The following is a 23,953-nucleotide window of genomic DNA, read 5'->3' as shown; positions in this document are numbered from 1 at the left end:
GAGTGGGATACAAAATGGCATAATATTTTGTCTCGTGAGACCAGAAATATAAAGAAAAAATACTATCAATGAAAAATAATATTATAAAATGGAAAATGCAAAGAGCAGAGTAGCAACAAATAAATACTGAGCTCAGAGAAGGAAGGATGGCTAAGGGGTGGAGTGGTCAGGGAAAGCTTCAGAGAGGGAGTGGCTGCTGCACTGGGACCTGAAGGTTGAGAGCAAGGTGAACTATGGCGATGATGGCATGTCAGGGAAACACCATAAGGTGAGCAAAGACAAGGCCAGGATGTGTGGGATGGTGGAGGCAATGAGGGAACCGTGGTTGACCCATCTGGTGGTATACAGGGACAAGTGGGAAACGTTTAGGGGATAGGTTTGGAAAAAGAAGTTTAAGTGGAAGATTTTATTCTGTAGACACTTAGACATGCAGCAGAGATGGCTGCTGCTGCTGCTGCCGCCAAGTCGCTTCAGTCGTGCGACCCCATAGACGGCAGCCCACCAGGCTCCCCCGTCCCTGGGATTCTCCAGGCAAGAACACTGGAGTGGGTTGCCATTTCCTTCTCCAATGCGTGAAAGTGAAGTCGCTCAGTCACGTCCGACCCTCAGCGACCCCATGGACTGCGGCCTTCCAGGCTCCTCTGTCCATAGGATTTTCCAGGCAAGAGTACTTGAGTGGGGTGCCATTGCCTTCTAGTGGACTCAGATACCCACTTGCCTCTCCTTTTATGGTCATCGAACTTCCTGGCTTAGCTGGATACATGGGTCTCCAGAACAAAGACTGTTCCCCACTCACCCCTCCAGCCATGATACGTGAATGAAAGCAGTGTGGGCTTCTGCGCATGTCCTCAAAGGAAAGAGGCGAGCCTCCTCCCCTTTCACTTTTCACTTTCCCCAGCCTGCCACCTGAATTGTGGAAGTCGAGTGTGTCATTTGGGACCCGGTGAATAAGGGGAGCATGGCACAGCACAGTAGCAGGAGAGGAGTCTGACACTCTGACATCCTCAGGCAGCAAGCCTCGGGCTACTCACACACATGTTTATAAAGTCACTTCTACTTTGTGTAGGCCACTGTGTATTACACCTATAGTGTGTGCTGAGCTATTGCTTCCCTGCAGTCCTCACTTAGCCAGGCAAGCCCTACAATGGCCATTCGCCTCTGAGGCTCGTTTGACCCAGTGTGCTATAGAAATGACTTACACACTTCCGAACTGGGAATCTCTGTCTTAGTTTAAACAGGGAATCCCTGGAAGTGTGTAAGGAAGTGACATGCTAAAATTGTGTTTTATAAGAATTTGAACAACACATCAGTGTTACCTGGAGCTAGAATTGGGGACTGGAAGAATTTATAGCAAAGGGACATGATAAAACTCTTTGAGATGATGAAATATTCTAGATCGTGATTGTGGTTTTGATGATGAGTGTGTGTGTGCATGAGTATGTATAATATATATATGTATGTTTGTCAAAACTAATACTTGTATGTGTGTGTGTGTGTGTACCATGCTTAGTTGCTCAGTCATGTCCGACTCTTTGTGACCCCATGGACTGCAGCACGCCAGGCCTCTGTCCCTCACCATCTCCCGAAGTTTGCCCAAGTTCATGTTCATTGCATCGGTGATGCCATCTAGCCATCTCATCCTCTGACACCCTCTTCTCCTTCTGCCTTCAATCTTTCCCAGCATCAGGGACTTTTCCAATGAGTCAGCTGTTCACATTAGATAACCAAAATACTGGAGTTTCAGCTTCAGCATCAGTCCTTCCAATGAGTATTCAGAGTTGATTTCCCTTAAAATTGACTGGTTTGATCTCGTCCTTGAGTGTGTGTGTGTGTGTGTGTATGTATATGTATATATATATATATATATATATATATATATATATCCTCAGTAAAACTGAGTAAAGAAATTAAGTTGGCTGTGTGTGAAAAACAGATCAGTGGGAGGAGACAAGGGGTGGGGAGAACAGTTTATGACTTCAAACAAAACTTTAGATCATTTGAACTTGTTCTGGGAATATAGTGGGAAGAAGGAAATCATTAGACAAAAAAGTCATTTTGAGGGAAGAAGTAACAGAATTTGGAGACAAACTGGTCCTGGAGATACTGATTCACATGTGAGAGGATCTGCCTTTTCTATGTGAAGCATGAGCTAAGCTTCCCCACAGGCTGGTGAAGATGCCACATCACAAAACTGAGAGCGAGGAAGATGGAGGGCCACACTTACCACTTAAATATATTTTCCAGTCTCTCCTAGTCCTTTTTCATATGTAAAATGAGGTTAACGATGATATGGATTTTGGAAAAGTTGTGAACAGCAGAGAGAAAAAAAATGTGCAAAACACCTAGCAGCTTCTGGCCTGTCACCTGCTAGGCACCCATGAGTGCATGAGACTGAGAATAGCTGTAATAATCACATATTATAATAGAAAATAGGTGAGCTTGCAAGATGATATTGAAGACTATCCATACGTGTTTCTAGGAGGTGGTTGAACACTGTCAATGTTTGTGCACATGAGGAAATAAGACCTTGGCTATTAGGAGGGACAAAGTCACTGGTAAATCACAGAAAGATAGGAAGTGGGGTCAGGTAAGGCAACATGGCAGTTGGCAATATTGTTTCAAAAGGAGGCGGCTCCATTTGCCACAGAAGGTTCAGCGGTGTGTTCATTTCTCTTTTCTTTACCTCCCTTGACTCACACACAGATGTGGGAGTTGAAACAAAAAGATCTTGTAGCATGCTGCTTAAGATTCCCCTCATACAAAATTTGGTTCTCAGCCCATTTTCTGTCAGGCTTCCTGAGATAGGAAAGCGGTGCATAAAAATTCTCAGGCTTGAAGTGAACTCTCCTGAGCTCCAGACGGGAATTTACAGCTGCCTGTAGACACTTCCATCTGCATGTCCTGCAGGCATGTCCAACCCAGCATGTCCCAAACCAAATTAATTACCTTCCCACACACTGGTTCCCCCCTCCAGTGTTCTGTCTAGGTTAATGCCGTAGCCAATTTCCCAGGTACAAAATCTAGACATTTCAGTCCGTTCACTTCTCGTCTCATAACCTGCAAGATCAGTCTGCTGTCATCTTTGTGGATTCGCCCTTCTGTCGTTTGTGCCCTGCACTCCGTTGTTTGACTTCCATTGCCCTAGTGAGGTTTCTGCTGTCTCCTGGAGTACGACAACAGCAATTAGCCTGGCCCTCTCCAGGGGCTTCATGTCCAACTCTTTGCGGCCCCATGGACTGTAGCTTGCCGGGCTCCTCTGTCCATAGAAGTTTCTAGACAAGAATACTGGAGTGGGTGGCCATTTCCTATTTCAGGGATCTTCCTGACCCAGGGATCAAAATTGCAACTATTGTGTCTCCTGCCTTGGCAGGCAGATTCTTTACCACTGCTCCATCTGGTGGCAGATGAGTTCTTTACCACTTAGTGTCACCTGGGAAGCCCTTCAAGAGACATTAGGCTCCTGCAACTCCAAAGCACTCCTTAACGGATACCAGCGAAACGATGGCCCACCCCACAGAGCTGTGTAGTGGATGTACCTGTGCCCCTGTTCCCAGCTTCTCAAGTGGCTAATCCAGTTAAATTCCCCAAGCACAAATCACTTCTCTTTCTGAAAATACTTCGGTAACTCACCACTGAGTTCACAGAACGAAGTCCCCAAACCCAAATTTCTTCCATTTCCTTTTCCCATGGACTTCCCTCGTAGCTCAGTTGGTAAAGAATCTGCCTGTAGTGCAGGAGACCTGGGTTCGATTCAGGATTGGGAAGATCCCTTGGAGAAGGAAATGGCAACCCATTCTGGTATTCTTGCCTGGGACATTCCATGGACAGAGGAGCCTGGCAGGCTACAGTCCATAGGATCACAAGAATTGGACACAACTTGGCATCTAAACCACCACCACCTTTCCCATGGTATCTCTTCAAGCTTTCTATGCTCCATCTATGTACCTTGAATGGCAGGCCCTTCAAGCAGTGTAACTAGTTTCTCCCAACACTTTCAACACCATTTCCACCTCTTAGAATTTTTTATGACCTGGACATCTTTTCTTACCTTCTGTATTGGAGTATAGCTAATTAACAAGGTTGTGATCGTTTCGGGTGGACAGCAAAGGGTTTCAGCCATGCGTATACATATATCCTGCTGCTGCTGCTGCTAAGTCGCTTCAGTCGTGTCCGACTCTGTTGCGACCCCATGGACTGCAGCCTACCAGGCTTCTCTGTCCATGGGATTCTCCAGGCAAGAACACTGGCTGCTGCTGCTGCTGCTAAGTCGCTTCAGTTGTGTCCGACTCTGTGCAACCCCATAGACGGAAGCCCACCAGTGGGTTGCCATTTCCTTCTCCAATGCATGAAAGTGGAAAGTGAAAGTGAAGTCGCTCAGTCATGTCTGACTCTTAGCGACCCCATGGACTGCAGCCTACCAGGCTCCTCCATCCATGGGATTTTCCAGGCAAGAGTACTGGAGTGGGGTGCCATTGCCTTCTCCTACATGTATCCACTCTCCCCCAAACTTGCCTCTCATCCAGGCTGTCACAAACATTGAACAGAGTTTCATATGCTATATAATAGGTCCTTGTTTGTTATCTGTTTCAAATATAGCAGTGTGTACATGTTGATTTCAGTCTCCCCAACCATCCCTTTATCCCACCCTTCCCCCTGCTCCATAGTAACCATAACTTTGTTCTCTAAGTCTGTGAGTCCAAATAATGTAAATTTTTAACCTCAGAATTAGTGGCTCCTGGAATATTCTGCTCGAGCTAGCTAAGCTCCTCTCTTCCTTCCTGACTCAGGTTGCAGGCCACCTTCTTCATCTCATATTCTTAAGCAGGGCTGCATTAGCTGCGTATTCTTCTATTATTCTCATTGGTGGCTATTACAACCAGATTTTACAATGCAAGAGGACAGATACCATCTCTTATTGTCATCTCTGAATCTCCAGGACATTTTGAATTGACTATTCACCAGTCTGAAAATAATCCTCTTAATTTCTTACTATAAGAAATAGTTTTTTTTTTTTTTAATAAAGCTTTTACAAATAGCAAAGAAACAGCTATTTGTTTGCAATGTGCCCAGTGAATTCCCTCAGCTCCACTGTATTAAATACACTTTTTAAAGTCCCTTGCAGTTTTATTATTCCAGGTGCACTGCAACCATAAGAAGCCTTTGTGGTCTACTGCTATAAATGTCATTTGGCCCCATTAAGCAGTGTATAAGTGCATGAGGTGATTGTCTAAATTTATGTCGAGTATTCTTGAGACTATTAAGTCAGGTAATACATCAAAACTTTAGAAATTAATTTTATATATTTTGTTGTTGTTGTTAACTGAGCTCAACATAACATATGCTTGTTCTTTCTGTGACTGTAAGATATTTCAAAAGAGAAGTAGCTAAATTAGACTAATAATAAAATTTAGTAGCTAAATTATCCAAATAATTTAAATAATACAGCTGTCTTAATTACTTGGCATTTTAGGTGAAATTATAGGAAGCTGAGGTGTTGAAGAAATTAGAAAAAGGGATACTTATGTTTTTGTTTAATTTTTTAATATTTTGGACCACACTATGCAGTATGTTGGAGAAGGCAATGGCACCCCACTCCAGTACTCTTGCCTGGAAAATCCATGGATGGAGGAGCCTGGTAGGCTGTAGTCCATGGGGTCGTTAAGAGTCAGACATGACTGAGCGACTTCACTTTCACTTTTTACTTTCATGCATTGGAGAAGGAAATGGCAAGCCATTCCAGTGTTCTTGCCTGGAGAATCCCAGGGATGAGGAGGCCTGGTGGGCTGCCGTCTATGGGGTCGCACAGAGTTGGACACGACTGAATCGACTTCACTTTCACTTTTCACTTTCATGCATTGGGGAAGGAAATGGCACCCCACTCCAGTGTTCTTGCCTGGAGAATCCCAGGGATGGGGGAGCTTGGTGGGCTGCCGTCTCTGGGGTCACACAGAGTCGGACATGACTGAAGCGACTTAGCAGCAGCAGCAGCATGCAGTATGTGTGCTTCCCAGGTGGCACCAGTGGTAAAGAACCTGCCAGCTAAGAGACGTAGGAGATGAAGGTTCAGTCCCTGTGTTGGGAAGATCCCCTGGAGGAGGACATGGCAACCCACTCCAGTGTTCTTGCTTGAAGAATGCCATGGACAGAGGAGCCTGGTGGGCTACCGTCCATGGGGTCGCAGAGTCAGACACGACTGAATCGACTTAGCACCCATGAAGTATGTGTCATCTCAGTTCCCTGACCCATAGTTCAAACCCATGTCTCCTGCAGTAGAAGTGTGAGTCTTAACCACTGTACGATCAGGGAAGTCCTGGGGATGCTTATGGTTCTGATTGAGCAAGTTATCTACTCAATTTTTATTTAAGTTATGGTAAACATGATATTTAGCAGTTGATTTCAAATATTGTATTCCTTAGGCTCCTTTTCTTCAGAAAATTACTTTAAGAAACTGGGATATGAAAACACTGAGAAGATATATTGACATAAATGGGCATATTTTGTATTATATCAGACAACTACATTATTTATCATTTAGCTTAAAAAGAAAACTTGAAAAGTAAATGGGCATCTTTTTGTCATTTTTCAGTGAAGATACATATTCTTACAGAGTAGCTTTGGGTTTTAGAGATAGTTATTATTACTTTATTCAATCATGTTGTCTCAGATTTTCCCCCTTGCTAATATTTTGAATGGTGAAAGTGATTATAAAGTATAAAAATTAGACACAGGCAAATTTTTACTCTCTAGAAAATATTTATTGACACATTTTAATTTCCTTTCTATTTTCTGAGAAATAAACATAATACACAAAATACAGTAAAATGCACTTTTCCCATTTCAAATAAATATAGTTTACTCTTGTAAAAAATTTAATAATCTGTGTAATTCACCACAGTATCTTAATCAGTGAAATAAGGCAAAGAAAACCTCTAGCTAAACTGTCACTTTTTAAGATTCTCTTGGCTTTTTGCTAGAGAAAAGGAAAACTATTCTCTGTAGAATTATATTGAGACTTGGAGACTGCTGCTTCTAGTTTGGAGAAGACAAAGATAAGTTCCTTTATAAAGTGTTTAGTGTCAAAATGAGTCTCAGTTTGGCAGAAGGATAATATCCAGGTCTTTGCTGAATGAACTAAAGTTATATGTAAACTTTTTCTGTTAATACTTCCTAGAAACTAGACTGCATTCTGAATTATAATGATTCCTTTGTATCACATGAGTAATTTTTCAGAATTAGTGGTTAAGTATTTAAGTTAACACTTATGTATGTAATATAAACCCAAGACAGAATGTTAAATTTAGCTCTATTAACAGGAAAGGTTAAAATAATGGTGCTATACACTATGGATTTATCCTTTTCACAATTGTTATTCTTCATGTTATAAGAACTGAAATCTACTGAATTATACAGAATTAACACAGACTCAACACAGACTCATATACACATATATCCCTGATCAGTTTGAGACAATGTTATAGTTTGCTCTTGTAAGTAGTAAGAATACTTTTAGTAACCAGCAAAAATCACATTTAGGTAGTCACCAATCTTCAGAGTGTACTTATGTATAATCTATTTCTCCTCAAAAGAATATATCACCAAGTAATAAAAGTCATTAGTACTGTCTAACTTCCTATGTTAGCAGTTATTTGGAACTTTATATACTAGTAAGCTTATGGAAGTAAATCAAACTTTACTGTAGCTCCAACTCCACCCTAGCATGTTTCGGCACATTTACATGGATGCAGAAATGCTGGTCAAACTCTGCCAAAGCATAAACCTCAAAGCATAACTGTGTTCAGCAAAAATCTTACACAGGCTATAAAGTGGGTATTAGATCTGTCCTCAGCATTACAAAAGGTATCAACTATTGTCCAGGTGGTGCTTTATCATATATGGAACTTTTCCCACTTCCTTTCAAAGAGTGGAACGTTATGTGCTTGGGTATCCTTTTATGGCAACATTTTCATTTCTACACATTTCTGAAACAGTTAAGTGTGTGTTCAAAAAATTCACAAGTCCAGTAAAATAAATTTGTGGTTTCCTTCTTTGACAGTCTCTATAATTCCTCCATCTCAAAATGTGTGTTAAAGCTGTTCGCCATGGATGTGTGTTCAAAGATCCTCGACAGGCTTGGTTTCAACAGTTCCACTGAATGACAAGGCAGATGCTGAGTGGTGTCATTCTTCAGAGCCATCATTTGGTCTGTCCCAGGCTCCCGCCTGTCATAGTAGAGAGCCCAGAGCAGCGTAATGGTGAGAATCATGGCCAGGATCTGTGTCACTCCAATAGAGATCCCCAGAAACCTCAGCACCTGCAGCTGTTTGGTTCCTCTCAAAAAGGAATACATTTTCTTCCCACAACCCTGTAAAAGAAATAATATGGTCAATATTCCTCTCACTGTGTTACAGAGGATCAAAATAGTGAAAAATAAAATCATCCATCAGTTAGTGGAACCAAACAACTTGAACTACAAACTTTTAAGATAGTGACTCTCAAGAGGGAACCCCTGTGAGCCGCTGGATTGGAGACAGAGGTGTGCATTCTTTGAAAATAAATTTTAATTATTAAAATAACTGCCTTCTTGTTTCCTTCCCCAGCTTCTATAAATAACTCAACTAAATCAAGGGAACCAAAGCTACTGAACCAGCCTATTGTTAATTTGTGGATTATAGTAGAGGAGAGGAATACATAATACACAACTCTTAAATTTCCAAAGACACTTATAAGTAACTATACCCTAATAAGTCATTACTTGTAAGAAATAAAAATCATGTAAAACTAGTCACAGACACATTTCAGTAACTACCTTTTCTGGTATACCATGTAATGCAAATTAACAGCAAAACATTAGCAAAGTTTTATCAATTTCACCAAAAGTGAAGTTAAAATATTTATAAGTAATACTATTGATACTTAATACTGCTTTAATAAAATAACTTCTCTATTCATCTTACCTAGTTAATACACACACACACACACACACACTGAGAAACCAAAATAGATGACACAAAGACAATCACCGACATTCAGGTATTTTTCAAAGAGTTCCACTCAGGTAATTCATCAGAACCCACTCGCACTTATGCTTATATGTAATTCTAACATCCTTATATGACACCATATAGATCATGAACTTCAGAGCCAGAATTCTGAATTCAAATTCCTGCTCTGCTATTTATAAGCTTTGTGACTTTTTTCATGTTACTTAATCTGTGATTCAGTTTTCTTGTATGAAAACATGAATGATAATAGGGCTGGCCTGTTTGTGATCTTGGGGAAATTAAATGAACAAGCACAATTAAACACCTAGAATGTGATCTCATATATAGTAAGAGCTCAGTAGGGATCAGATTTATCTGATATATCAGCCCACAGAAGATTAGAAAGCACAAATTAAAAGAGCTGCAAAATCTATGAAAAGCAGGTATTAATGGACAAGTATGAGTACAAAACTTTTTTAGAGAATAAAACACCAAAAGCATGGCATTGTGTTCCCACTGAGTACTGATGAAATAATCCTTGCCCACCTGTAACAGCGAAGGTGGGGGTCACTGTTTCTCAAGACAGTGAAGTAACTATCCAAAATGATGTTTGCCACTGAGACTTTAGATCATGACTCTCCTCATGATGCAAAAAAATCTTTAACATAGTTTGGAAAGAGGCACATCAAAACTACTTAAAAAGGTTTAGCTTCAGACATTTGGAAATTAACATCATTGCTGAGTAATGCAGCACAGATCATCATATCCATCTCCAAAGAAATTGATATAAAATGGCTTTGCATGGTTTAGTTGACTCCTCAACTATGTTTTCAGTACTTAGTACAAAAATGGATCTTTAATGAATAAAGAACAATTAAAATAGATTCCACAATTAAAGGTAAACTACTCAAGAAATGCATATGCTAATGATACAACCCTGTGAAATAAGTCAATTATTATTTGATGTTTACCTTTTCAGCAGTCTCTGGTGCTTAAATTTTACCCATATAGTTCTTCCCATTGGCATGTAAAGATCTCCCATCCCTTTAGACTAACTCACTCTAAGCTGAATAACTATGCAGAAAAGGTAATACTTTTTAATTTGTGATTAAAAGAAAGCAGAAATCGACTATGCTTCATACTCTGGCATCCAGTAAAGTCTGTTTCAATTTTATTTTAAACAGCCACATATACCAAAACAAAGATACAGTAAATTATATTATCTAGGATATTTGTGAATGTGATATATTAGATAACAGTGAATGTTCCAGAGTGGGAGGGGAACTTAGAAGTCAAAAAGTTCAGCTTTTTACTTTGTAAAAATACGGCTAAAAAGCACTTCTAGAGTAACATCCACAAAACTGGCAGAAAAAGGACCTCTGAATAGCCTGTCCCCCATATAAGCAATGAAAGCACTACAGAAAATTGTCAGAATCAACTTTTTTTTGAACTCTGGAAATTAACCAAATGCTTGCAGCAATCTGAGGAGCATTTATTCAAGAGAAGCACCTGAATCTCAGTAAGAACAGCAAGCTTTGTGGCATTTTAATGTGCTTTACTCCCATACCCCTTCCCCAGCTCTGCAGGAGCCTTGAAAATAAACAGCCCACAATTATGGTAAAAATCAGTGGTCTGGCAGCCACCAAAGGCAACAGAAAAGGGTTGGAGCTCCTTCAAAGACCCACTGTCAGAGAACTGTCATTATTTGTCCTATCTGGTGGTTCCCTGAAAGAGCTCACTAGCAAAGCTGTCTTTATTTGACTTGACTTGCAGTTCAACCTGGGCAACAGAATTTTCCCTCTGGGGAGTATTTGTCAAAAGCATTCACAGGTAACTGCTCAACACTGAGGCTGCCTGAGGCAGTGGATAATAGTTGCACACAATGGGCTAGTCAAAAGCCGAAGGGGAAAAACTGGAGAATGTGAAGTCCTTTGTGGTTTTGGCAAAGCTCTGACATATTTGCAGGGATCTAGAAAGTTACACATGTGAGTAAGGTTATGCTCAATCCCAGGACTGTGCACATGTTCAAGAAAGAACTAAGAAGACCCTAAGATCTCACCTCTGGCTCATATTAATTGAGGCTCTATGATTCCTCAGCAAAGTCTGGAAGACTTATTGGTTCTGGGAATCTAAGGAAACCTCAGTGGCCCACAAGAAAATGCAATAAAATATTAAGACAATCCAGGCTGTCATGAATGGGTTTGGATCCCAGTGAAAAAAGGTTTTCAGTTCTGCCCAAAAAAGTGGACATAGGATTGTATCGTTATGGCTCATAGTCAGGACCTGGCCTCCTTAGAGATCACTGGACTGGAAGATTATCTCCATGTCAAGGAGGGTAAAGGTGGTTTATTCAAAGCAAAGGCCCTAGTTAGACTCCTCAATTTTTTTTTTTAATTTTATTTTATTTTTAAACTTTACAATATTGTATTGGTTTTGCCAAATATCAATTTTTAATAAATAAATCAGCCCTATTACTTCTTCATTTAGTTTACAAAGATAACTCCCAAACTAGACAGAATGTAAGTATTTAGTTTAGTACTAAGTTTGTCATCAGAATTTATTAAATTACAGTTTGTCCTTCTCTATCAAAAACCCCTCAAAAAGAGATGTTATCTATAGACTCTTTAAAATAAATAAAACCAATTGCCATCTCTAGGTACTTCAACTTATATCTAAATACCACACCAGACTACCAAATTCTGCCATTCTGCAATATATTAACCTGTGCCCTTACGTTTTATTTTCCACTGAAGTGTATTTCAATGATATTGAAGAACACCATAAGAAATTACTCTATAAAAATTTTGAAAAATAATATTGAAGGTATTTTCCTAGGTATTTTAGAGTGGTAGATATAAAACTTGAGCAAATACTTTAGAATTTTGCTCCCTTTGAAAAACTAGAATACATGCCCTCCAAACATTAAAATGATCCAGACGATTATGTGTCGTTTCACCTGGGCTTTCAGAAAGCTCAAGGACAAATATGAAACTAAACCACAGTAATCCCATTTGCCTTCACATCAAGCATGTCCAATTACTCTTTCTTTAATCCTGGCTTTCTACTGCTATTTATGTATTTTTCCCTTCCAGTTTTATTGAGTTATAATTCACACAGCACTGTGTAAGTTTAGGGCATACAACATAATAATTTGACTTACATATATCATGAAATGATTATCACAATAAGTTTACTGAATATCCATCATCTCATATAGATACAAAAGAAAAGAAAAAGAAGAAACATTTTTACATTTAAGAGTTGTAATGAGAACTCTTAGGATTTATTCTCTTAACAACTTTTATATATAACACACAGCAATGTTAATTATATTAATCATGTTCTACATTACTTCTCTAGGACTTATTTAGCTTTATCCAATAAATAAATCTTATTTTTATTATTCATCCATTGTGCCTTTTTGTTGTACGTTGCATTAAATCATTTAATAAAAAATATACAAAGTGTAAACATATAAATAAAGCACAAATCCCTCTACATTGTGTATAATTTAATATTTCTTTAGTAATTCAGGAGGCACTGTAAAAACTTGCAGCCTATTAGGTATCATGCTGAATTTCAGAGAATTGCTTACACTATTACTTAAAGTTAAGGATTAACTTTCCAAATGAATATTCTTCTTCTTGGAAAGAGAGTATTTTTTTCAGATTTCTGTGTACAATATGATTGTCTGCCTCAGCCACTCTCTGAATTCTTCATAGAAACAGCTCCGGGTTTATGGCCTATTCTGCAACACCCTCTTCCAAGTAGTTCAGTCTGAATACAAGTTGTGAGCTTATTTTGAGCCAGTCAAATAATCATGAATAAGATTCACACTTTTCAGTGTAAACTTGGATTTTTTTGTTGAAAAGCAAGACACTAAGTCTAAAGAAGAAAAAATATAAATGTGTCTCTATATAATCTATTCAACTATTCACAGATATTTAGTTGCACAAATAAACTCTGTTGAGTGTTTGCTGTTGAGTGAGACAAAAAAGGAAACAGAAATGTTAGAGTTCAAAACTGCATTCCATTTCACAAAGACTCTTTTACTCACAATAGGAAAGAACTAAATTGCATTTATTTGCTTTTCTCAAAATAAAATACTGAGTTGATTTACCTTGAATATGTTTTCTTCCTAAATAAAGCCATGTTAGCACTGCATTAATAACCTCAGATAATTCAAAGGTATGGAATAAGACAAGCTGGCTAACCTACTTTGCTTGCTGCAATGTTAAAATTCTGGTCAACTGTAAATAACAACACTACCTTTTTATCAGAGAGAAATTACTAATCCCTGTATTTCCTGGAATCTATCTGAAGGCATGTCAAGATGCCTTACTTCACTTGAGGAAATTATACACTTGAAATTATTCTCTGATCAAGCTCCAAGATGAGTTTCTAAAATTAGAAGAACTCCTGTGGCTTTTCAGTACTCAATATTCACAGGCCACATCAAAAAATTAGACAGACTTCCAATGTGCTTATGAAGATAAAGTATAAATAAAATCTAGGTGCCAATACATGCCAGTATTGATATCTTCATAACTGATTTTTCATAATAAACATAACTCCCAAGTTTGAGATGACAGTGTTAATTATCAGGTACAAATAAATAATATTCAGTCCTATTTATTTTAAAATTGAAAAACTGAGTGATAGCAGTTCATGAGTTCATGAGCTTTAAAGAGGTTGGAGCAAAAGTTCTCCACTGATAAGCATAAGCTCTGCAGGAAAATAAACCCGTCCTTAAAAAAAATTAAACAGCAAGTAATAAAATTCACTACAAGATTTTCTGTTTTGTTAAGAGTAAAGTTACTCACACCCATACACAGGAAAAGCAGTAGAAAAAGTCTTCATGTATCTCAAAAAAACCCACAGACACTTGTATCTCATTTCATCTTCACAAGATCCCCATTAGAGATGAAGAATCCCAAGTTTAAAAGACTACATTTACTGAACATCTGTCATTTTTACCAAAAATATGAGGGTGAAAGAGGAGAGTGAAAAAGCTATCTTAAAGCTCAACATTATAAAAACTCAGATTATGGCATCCAGTCCCATCACTTCATGGCTAATAGAAGGGGGAAAGTGAAAGCCGTGACAGATTTTATTTTCTCGGGCTCCAAAATCACCGTAGATGGTGACTGCAGCCATGAAATTAAAAGATGCTTGCTCCTTGGAAGGAAAGCTATGAAAAGCTAGACAGCATGTTAAAAAGCAGAGACATCAGTTTGTGACAAAGATCAGTATAGTCAAAATTATGGTTTTTCCAATATTCATGTACAGATGTGAGAGTTGAACCATAAAAATGGCTGAGTGCTGAAGAATGGATGCTTTTGAATTGTGGTACTGGAGAAGACTCTTGACAGTCCCTTGGACAGCAAGGAGATCAAACCAGTCAATCCTAAAGGATATCAACCCTGAATATTTATTGGAAGGACTGATGCTGAAGCTGAAGTTCCAGTACTTTGGCCACCTGATGTGAAGAGCCCGCTCACTGGAAAAAGACCCTGATGCTGGGAAAGGCTGAAGACAAAAGGAAAAGGGAACTGCAGAGGATGAGATGGGTAGACAGCATCACTGACTCAATGCACATGATTCCAGCAAACTCCAGGAGACAGTGAAGGACAGAGGAGCCTGGTGTGCTATAGTCCATGGGGTTGCAAAGAGTCAGACATGACTTAGTGACTGAACAACAAGTGTTAGAAAACCCAGAAGGTAGTATTCTTCCTAGGAACGTGAGGTGCAGGGGCAGACGTTCACTGTCTAAGCAGAAAATGTATAAATACAAATTGCTCATTAGACGTCATCTCTGTTAGATGTCATCTCTCACTGGGCGCTTTTGTCCACCTAAATGTTTGTCCTTAAGAACTGGAAAAATGTGAAAACGAAATGAGAAACCACATGAAGTCCCCAAAACCTTGATCTAAAATCTACCTTCAGCCAACACAAATAGAACTAGAAAATGCATATTTTCCTGCCATTACTAGCAAAATTTAGGGCAATTTGGTTAGTTAAAAATCTAATCATGGGTCACTATTTTTTCTATTTACCCTAATAAATGTTAATAAATTCCTGTTATTATTGTCATTTGCTACCACCATGCATTGAAGATTTGTGTTTATTTCGTGTCAAGTGGTTTGCTAAGGGTTTCTTATTAAGTAGCTTAATTTATTTTTTTTAATTATAATGAAGCAGATACTACTATTATCTCATTTGATGGATAAGGAAATTGAAGTTTAGAAGTGAAAAAATCTACAAACACTCAGCTTCCTCCTCACCATGTACTCCACGTCTTGAAATTTTAGTGACTAATACAAGTATGGGCTTTGGAATCAAATAGATCTGAGTCCAGTCACTGACTAGCTCTATAAAACTGGACTAGGGCACTGAACCTCTCTGTGCCTCACCTTTCTTATCTGTAAAATGGAGATAATGATACAGCACCTTCAAATAAATGTTATAGGGCTTATATATACATTTATATGACATACATAAAATACTTGCTCAGAGAGTTCTATATGTGACTCATTTGAAAAACCCTATGTGTCCTTTTCAATCCCTAATTTACTTTAAGTCTCAGCTATTACTGTAGTATATATTACAAACAGGAATTATTTGAAGGGTTGTAAACATGCTAATTCACTCACATGAGATGGGTATTTGTTATCTTCATTTTAAAGGCAATAAAAATGAAGCACAGAGAGGTTAACCCAAAGAGTCTAGTTTGGAGCCTATGTCTAGTATGGAGTCTAGTAAGGAGTCTAGTTGGAGTCTACTTTGGAACCTCTGAACCATGATTCCTCACGAAGGAAAACTCATTCCTAGAATCCTCTCCTCCCTTGGCCTTTAGGACACTGCTTTCCATTTCTTCTCTACCTACAACAGGTGTCTTCTCTGTCTTTAAGTATTGCCATTCTCCAACTTCTGTCCTTTGCTGCATATATTATGTCATCTCTTTGTGTAGTTTTACCTCCTCCTATGAATGCATTGCCTCCTACAAATTGATACTACCTGAAAACTGTTAAGACATCCCACTTGCCCCAGTGTGTTCTCCACTCTTCCTAGCATAGCATTTTCTACAGGAACATAGCCTCCTATCCAGAGACCACACTTACCAGCCTTCCTTGCTGCTAAGCACAGTCTTGTAAGCCCAGGGAATGTGTGCAGAGGTGCGGAGGGCGGAGCTTCATGCATTGGATGCTCCCCATCCTACTCCCTCCTCCTCCCCACTACTGCAACTTAAGGAAAAGAGGAGCAATTGTGGAAGACAAATGTTTAAAAAAGTGACTGTCTAACCACCTAAGACCCCTGGGTAAACCTGTACAATAGGGCTGCCTGGCAGCCTGGACCAGCTGGCTGATCTATGAGAGAGAAACAGAGTTCTACCTTATGCAAGCCATTGTATTTGGAGCTAGCACTTTCCTAAATAGGGCACACAAAACCCAGATCTCTGGCTGAATTCTGTCTCCTGAGCTTCATACTTCCTAGTGGGTTTCTGCACATGGAAGCCCTGACAGGAACCTTAAGCTCAGCATTTCCAAAATGGAGCTAATCAAATCCTACTGCTCCCCTCAACAAATGACTTCTTCATCTCTCCAGAGCCCAAGTCAATGTCAAGCATCCTGTCCTTGCAGCTTCCCTGTCACTCACTCCCCACCCCCACCCCAGTCATCCTTCTATTCATTCTCCCCCTTTAAATGTCTTTCACATGTATTCCCTCCTTGCCCTCCTCAATGGCACACCTGAATTCCAGCCCTTATAATCACTCATGTGAATTACTTGCACAGTTCCCTACCTGATTCCCTTCTCATCCCATCAAGACACAATTCTCACCTCCACTCAGACTTCACAAAGCCAACCTAATGATTTTTTTAAAGCATAAATTTAAAATTGTTACTCTGTGAGGTACTTTCTCAGGTCAAAATATTATTATGGCTTTCTATATCGGTACCTTCTAAAGGCAAAATTTGCAAGTCTCTACTAATAAAGCACAGGAGGAAAAATAAGTTGTTTGAATAGTGAATAGGTAACAGGAAACTCACCAGTGACTATACTGAGACAGAGAGAGAAAGGAAAGAAGGCATTTGTATACCCGAAGCAAAACCGGCAGAACAGTTCAAGACCTGATTAGATCAAGCAAAGCTTGAAGATAAAAGGAATTTCCACCCCCACCAAGCCCAAACTGGTCCTGCAAGGCTTGGATGATAAGACAGCTATCACCCCAGGTCCCAGTCAACCCCGATCCCTGCCAGCAGTTAACGGAGGAGATAATGAAGTCAGCAGAGAAGCACGAGGGAGTGTCTTTGCCTTTATATAAAGGAGCCCTGAAAATGGAACTTCTTGGGGATATTCCATCTAAATAACCACAGAACTTGAAAAGCTTCCTACCGTTCACCGTTCAGGCAATTCTATGTGTGTTTATCTGAAAATGGCACTTCATCATTAATAAATCAGCATCCCATAACTACTCTGTCCTCAGCTTTACTTTCCTAACAATGCCTCAAATTGGTGAACTTGTTTGTCTTTTCATCTGGCAACTACTCACAGACTTCAGGATAAAATACACGCATTAGCAGGACATACAGGGCTTTTCAAAAGTCAGCACCTGCCCTGTTCAGCCCTTCCCATGCCCCCTGCACCCACTGGGCTGTCCTGCTTCTAGCTCTAATTCTGCACCATTGCCTCTGCCTGAAAAGTCCTTTAGGGACCCAAGCCACCCAAATGTTTTTCAGCACCTGGCTAACATTCACTTAGCCTTTAATAAGACTGGAGACCCAGTATCTACTACCTGCTCTGTGTGTTCTCACCGCACAACTCCATTATAAAGACAGTGGCATGAAGAACCGCCCACCCAGTGTCAGGCTTCTTCCCATGCCCCAGGTCAGGATCATCTCCTTCCCACCTCTTTTCCTAGTCACTGACGGGAGGATCATTCCTTCACAGATTTAACCAATTTCACAGTAGTGCAACTGGATGGTACCTGGCCAAGGTTCTAAGGAAGAGGTTCTACCTCTTCCTTCCTGCCTTGGGCTCCTTTTTTCAACACTTTCCCCTAATTTTGTTTGTTTGGGGCATGGCAATTTACCTGGTCCCGAGAAGAATCCTACTAGCAGCACAACAGCAGGATGAGCTAGGAAAAAAATAATCCATCCGATACCTAGGTAGAGCTTGCCAGAAGGCCACACCCCCATTCCCCACCCCGTCCTTCTGTACCCACAACACTCTGTCATCTTTCTTCCTCTGGTTCAGAAGTGCTGACATAATATTTATGTGTGTAGGATGCTGTGTGTGAAAATCATAAAATTAAACTTCTATTAGTCAAAGCAGACACATAGGACTGACTCACCTTTCTAATTCTAACAAAAACGTTGGCAGGAGAAGAGTATTAACAAAGAGAGTTGAGGGCTGAGATTACTGCCCCTCCCCAGAAAAAATGTACATAGATTATAAAATGAATATCATTTTCAAGGACAGCAGGGTGCAAAGAAGATGGGTGGGGCCAGGACCTCCAATCCCAGGAAGGCTGAATTCCTGACTCTCAGCTCACTGAAAGGTTAACACACAACTGGGAGAAAAGCCTCAAAACAAGCCATCTCACATGATCACCATGGCTGCCCCCACCTTCAACTTAGGGGAGCATCTCTGCATGTCCGTTTGCTTTCTGAGAGGACTGCAGACCTAGACACATCGTTATCATCTCCGTTCTTTTTCCTGCAAGTCTGGACTCAGAGAGAAAGACACATCCCCTTCATATCCATACCCCTCAGGCTCGTGCTTAGTCGTGTCCGACTCTGCAACCCCATGAACTGTAACCCAGCCAGACTCTTCTGTCCATGGGATTCTCCAGGCCAGAATACTGGAGTGGGTTGCCATTTCCTCCTCCAGGGGATCTTTCTGACCTAGGGATCGAACCCAAGACTCCTGCATCTCCTGCATTGCAGGCAGATTCTTTTACTGCTAAGCCAGCAGGGAAGCCCTGCCCTCCTCTCTCTCTCTATTTATATAGAGAGGTTTTCTGTTACTCAGAAAAGAAACAAACAACCATCTAGAAAGGAAGAAATGGTTTAGGGCAAAATTATTTGCCATAAAGGAAAGTATTAAGAATATTTGATATTCAAACCCAATACCACAGGGAACTTGTTAAGATTAAAGGTCTAAAGAAAAAGTGTCTAAATGGCACACAGCTTCGTGGAAACCAGCTCACCGTCTGGCCCTTGCATAACCTCTGTGAATAACTAATTTTCTGAAGAAGCAGTCCATCTCTGAACAGTTGTCTTTCTCCTAACTACAAAACAAAGGATTGTGTCTTTAGACATATACTTTACTTGACTCTCTCTCCCTCTTGCTTGTACATTTGAGTTGGTCCTTTTGAAGTAGGGCCTGTTGTTAGCATGTTTAGCTCCATTTCTTTTTCTTGAGGTGGCACACAGAGGATAAAAATGCTTTTTCAATTTTTTTTGAGGAGATGTTTTTTCTTCATTTTCTGTCTGAGATAGCAAGCACTGTAACTATTCCCTGCAACTGTGTTTCTTCACACTTTTAGGTATATTGTCTCTTCCCGAGAAAAGCTGATGAAAGCTATGGATACGGGTCGCTGAAAAAATGCATGCAAAATATCAAAAATAATTACAACAGTATCACTTTTCTCTTGAAGCCCATCCAAGAGTTGGGCTTGGGGTAAGGTCCCTGGGCAAGGAGTAAGAAGTCCCTATTTTACCCAAACTTTTAACTCTACCAGCCTTCTTTAGTCTTCTTTCTCTCTTCTTATTCTCCAGTCAAGTCTAGAGCTCTAGTAGCTGACAGGATGGAAAACTCAGCAAGGGAGAGAAGGAAGAGATGCATCTTAGTCCTGTATTTTACCAACTTAAACTCTGATGTTTCACTGAAGCCAAGTCTCACACCTAATATTTAGAGAGTGTGATTACATTAAAAATCAAATTAGAGGGTAGGAAGTAGTCAGGAATCTGTGGTCCAGCCACCTCCAGGTTGAAGGAAGGGTAGCTTTTACACTTGCAGTTTTCTGGGTGAAAAGATACTCTTCAAAAGATTTTTGCCAGGCCAAATCCTTGCCACCAACTGGGCTAGGTTCAAATGTCATCTCCTAAGAGAACCTGTTCCTAAACAGCCTGTCTTAAGTAATCCCTTCATAGGGCTTCCCTGATAGTTCAGTTGGTAAAGAATCCACCTGCAACGCAGGAGACCCTGGTTTAATTCCTGGGTCAGGAAGATCCACTGGAGAAGGGATAGGCTACCCACTCCAGTATTCTTGGCCTTCCCTTCTGGCTCAGCTTGTAAAAAATCTGCCTGAAATGCGGGCAGCTGGGTTCAATCCCTGGGTTGGGGAGATCCCCTGGAGAAGGGAAAGGCTACCCATTCCACTATAGTCCATGGGGTCACAAACAGTTGGACACGACTGAGTGACTTTCACTTCACTTTCACCAAGAAAGTCATTCTTCAGCACATGGCCCTGTTGAGAGTCTTTAAAGTGCTTTTCACCACTTGAAATGATCTTTTACTGCTATTTTTTTCTTGTTAAATGTCTAACTAGAATATATGTTATACTGCAGGAGAACTTTTTGTCTCCAACATTCTCCACTATATCTTCAGCATTCACAACAGCACTTGGAAACCAGCAAGCAAAACTTTTGAATGAATGAATGGGACAGAACCAAATTGATGTTCAGAGATATTTTCATCTGTGAATTTTTGAATGTATACTTTTATACAAGTGGATAGCTCATTACGGATATTTGAGGAGCTGTGTGCCAAACCAAACAATACCTCTGATAAAAATGTTTTTAAAATGTGTGATTACTGCTCTATTTCCACTCTGTCATTTTTCACAGATTTCAAATATGTCATAAAATATTATTGGGTCAGGGACCATGCAGGCCACCAGATGGTTCAGAATGATTTATTTCCTTGATTTCAGACTGCTGAAGAAAGATTGCAGGAAGAAAGTCAGTTCTTATCTCTAAGCTTACAGAATATGAAAGATAAAAGGGACCTTGAAGTTCATCTAGTCCAGATTCACTCTTAATTTAAAAATCCATTCTACCCACCAATGACATAGTTATCTGACCTTGACTTTAATATTTTTAGTGATGAGACACTCACTGTTTTACAAGAGAACCTTTATCACAATTGGACGGATTTTGATGAGCAAGGTCTTCCTTCTATTGATTCAAAATTTCCTTCCTGTAACTTCTGGCCCTTGGAGCAACAATGAATAAGTCTAGTTCCTGTTCAGAATGATGAACTTTGAAATATTAGGAGACATCAAAATATCTCTTTTTAGTACTTACTATTTCAGAATAAATTTCCTGAATACCAATAGCTGTTCCTCACTTGTTTACCCTTTTAGACCCCTCATGGTTCAGGTGGATGATCTCTGGGCACACTGCAATTTGGAAACGTTCTCCAGGGCAGAGAGGAATTAACTCTTATCTTTAATGATGGATTTAATTGTATTTGTGCCATAAAGCTACTAAGTTATCCACTTTTGTAAGTCAGCTATACATATAATTATGTGCTATATCATTATCAATATCAGCATCTGTTATTAATTATAAAATGCAAATGCAAATTACTCTGATATAATGAACCTCTATCTCTGCTGGAAGTCTGTCTCAGACTTCCAGAGAACATCTCAGAACTGATAATGTCAGCTTGCTTTGGAAAGTCTTTGATGAAAATATGAAAAAAACTTTTAAAATAATATGGATCATCAATTGGCCCATGCACAATAGTGTAGCTCTTTTTAATCTTAAAATTCATGTAACAGCAATTATAGACATCCTGAAGTAAAGCACCATTAAAATACTACCAGCAAAAGTGAATTGCCTTTTTAAACCAAAAATTTTCATTAAATATTTAATTAATTGCTTCTCAACTAAGTAACAAAATTGAAGTGAATCTGTCCATATTCAGATTTTGTGGGAAGATATGGCAAATTCATCCATGTTCTGTCATTCTCAAGGGTCAATATTGGTTATAATCATATTACTAGTATTAATCACCAAAGAAGGTAGAAATTATTATATATGTAGCCCAATAATTTCCCATATTGACTTCCTACTCCTAAGAATTAACAAATGGATTAGACTAAGTTCACACTAGGAACACTGATAGGTTTCAACTCATATGTCTACATTCACATCTATTCTGTAATCATCTGGGGCTTTTTATGGATTTTGGTTTTGGATTTTATTCTGAAAAATTTTTTTTTTTATCCCAGGAGGCAGCACTCCCTGGGGCTCACATTCCAATAAGTAAATGTCTGTCTATAGTCATCTGTTTTGCTTTTTTTTTAAACCTAGTGGTGAGTTATAATGTCTTTGAATATCCACAATTATGTCTGCATTTACTATTATCTTAGAAATATTTAGCACAACCTCCTGTTTTATGAAATCAACAAGACTTTAACTATTGAACTTAGGTGACCATCCCTACTACAGATACCAACCAATATTCAGCTTTCACCCCCCAAAAAAGATGTAGGATATCACTGAGGAACTCAAGAGACACTGAACAAATAATTCTTCGTTCAATATATCTTGTATATTCTTTTCATTCAAAGCCAAAATGCTACTAAGCATAATATGCTTAAAATGATAACATCTAAACACAGTACTTCCCAGTAGTGTGTGGCATGACTACAAGTATTTTGATTATTCTTTAAAATAAACAACCTGAGTTATTCAGCTGCTTCAAAAATTCTCGGCCCCTCCAAATTCATATGTTAAGGCCCTAATCCCCAGAACCTCAGAATGTGATCTTATTTGAGAATAGAGTCTCTGCAGATAGAGTTAGTTAAGATGAGGTCATAGCAGGGAAGGATGGGTCCCTGGTCCAGTGTGACTGGTGTCCTTATGAAAAAGGGAAACTTGGAGACAAATGCAAACAGGGAGACTGCCATGTAAAGATAAAGGCAGAGACGTGGGTGATGCTTCTACAAGCCAAGGAATGCCAGTGATGGACAGCAAACCACCAGAAACTGAGGGAGAGGCACAGAACAGCTGTTTCCTCACAGGCATCAGAAAGAACGGACCTTGCTGACACCTTCATCTCAGACATACAGCCTTTAGAACTGTGAGTCAATAAATATGTTTTGTCTAAGCTACTCACACTGTGGTACTCTCCTACCTTAGGAAGACTAACACAATTCTGAATCTCTTAAAAATATTTGGCACTTCTCTCTGTGGCATGTCTTCAGAGCCCAAAGAACTTTATTTTGGCTATCTTAAATGTGACGTAGCCTTGTCCTCTCATATGAATTTTTTAACAGCCAAAAGTTACTCATATTTAAGATATGTATGAGATGAAGCATTTGTATGGGTAATCCAGCATCTTTTTCAAATTTGTTAATTTACACTATAAATTAATAAAACTGATTTTCTCTTTGTGTATCTTTACAACTGACTTTAGCAAATGGCCTAAAAGGTGTTTGGAACAATAATAGTATTTCCAGGGAAAAACAGATGTGTGTTGTGTGTATATATTATATTATGAATGGTGTCAATTGTTATTTTTATGTTAAGATGATTTGTGGTACCCAGATGCTTGACTGGTGAGGTATCTGGGAAATGATCCCAGCCCATCAGCTGGAGCAGCTTCCCGGCATCTGATTTACATTTTGAGCCTCCATTCTAGATCAAGACTATAAAACCTTCTGTAAAGATGTTTATATATGTGTGGTCCTACATAGGAACTGCTAGCCCCAAGTAGCTGTGGAGCACTTAAAATGTGGCTAATGCAACTGAGCAAATGCAATTTTTATTTGGTTTAATTTTAATTGAAATAAGAACATGTAGCTATTGGTTGGTAAAGAATCCACCTGCAACGCAGGAGACCTGGGTTCAATCCCTGGGTCGGGAAGATCCCCTGGAGACGGAATAGACTACCCACTGCAGTATCCTTGGGCTTCCCAGGTGGCTCAGATGGTAAAGAATCCACCTGCAATGTGG

General features: G+C 39.5%; 1 protein-coding gene across 2 annotated transcripts in view; it reads right to left on the bottom strand.

Annotated features, from left to right (window-relative positions):
- Positions 1-6,733: 6,733 nt before the first annotated feature.
- The window catches only part of TSPAN12 (tetraspanin 12), a 66,543-nt gene continuing 49,323 nt past the window's right edge, over positions 6,734-23,953 (bottom strand). For both annotated transcript variants that reach the window (XM_027539155.1, XM_027539156.1), the window contains exon 8: positions 6,734-8,362. In XM_027539155.1, coding sequence (XP_027394956.1) covers positions 8,057-8,362 — 306 coding nt within the window. In that variant the 3' untranslated portion in view covers positions 6,734-8,056. The remainder of the gene's footprint in view (positions 8,363-23,953) is intronic.

This window comes from Bos indicus x Bos taurus, chromosome 4, assembly GCF_003369695.1.
Source record: "Bos indicus x Bos taurus breed Angus x Brahman F1 hybrid chromosome 4, Bos_hybrid_MaternalHap_v2.0, whole genome shotgun sequence".
NCBI lineage: Eukaryota > Metazoa > Chordata > Mammalia > Artiodactyla > Bovidae > Bos > Bos indicus x Bos taurus.
Note: the sequence above shows the minus strand (reverse complement) of the source record. Positions and strands in the feature narration are given on the sequence as shown.